Source organism: Eimeria tenella, genomic scaffold (genome assembly GCF_000499545.2).
Source record: "Eimeria tenella Houghton genomic scaffold, Eth_scaff2728, whole genome shotgun sequence".
Lineage (NCBI taxonomy): Eukaryota > Apicomplexa > Conoidasida > Eucoccidiorida > Eimeriidae > Eimeria > Eimeria tenella.
The window spans coordinates 1-364 of NW_013542603.1; the positions used below are offsets into that span (position 1 = coordinate 1).

Genomic DNA, 364 nt, shown 5'->3' on the forward strand with positions numbered 1-364 from the left:
AGCAGCAGCAGCAGCAGCAGCAGGGGCCTCGCTGGCGCTGCCAGACCTGCGAGGGGGGCCCCCCCCCTCCCCCTCAGGGGCCTCCATGTCTGTGACAGTTATTGTGAAGGGGGGCCCCCCATGAATGGTTAAGTGCTTCTGTTCTCCGCGCTGCACCCAGGGGCCCCTGCTGCTGCTGCTGCTGCTGCTCTTCCCCGCTGCTGCTGCTGCGAGAGGCGCCTCCGCCACCGTGTTGCACTTCCTGCTCCTCCGCGGCTCAACTCCCCCCTTCTGCTGCTGCTGCTGCTGCTGCTGCTGCTCGGGCAGCGCGCGCCGTCCCTGCTGCTGCTGCCCCTGCTGCTGCGGCTGCTGCTGCTGCTGCTGC

The 364-nt window shown here is 69.5% G+C and overlaps 1 protein-coding gene across 1 annotated transcript in view; it reads right to left on the minus strand.

Annotated features, from left to right (window-relative positions):
* Positions 1-128: 128 nt before the first annotated feature.
* The window catches only part of ETH_00040870 (uncharacterized protein), a gene marked incomplete at both ends in the record, with an annotated part of 405 nt that continues 169 nt past the window's right edge, over positions 129-364 (minus strand). The window contains one exon of the mRNA XM_013375370.1: positions 129-362. Coding sequence (XP_013230824.1) covers positions 129-362 — 234 coding nt within the window. The remainder of the gene's footprint in view (positions 363-364) is intronic.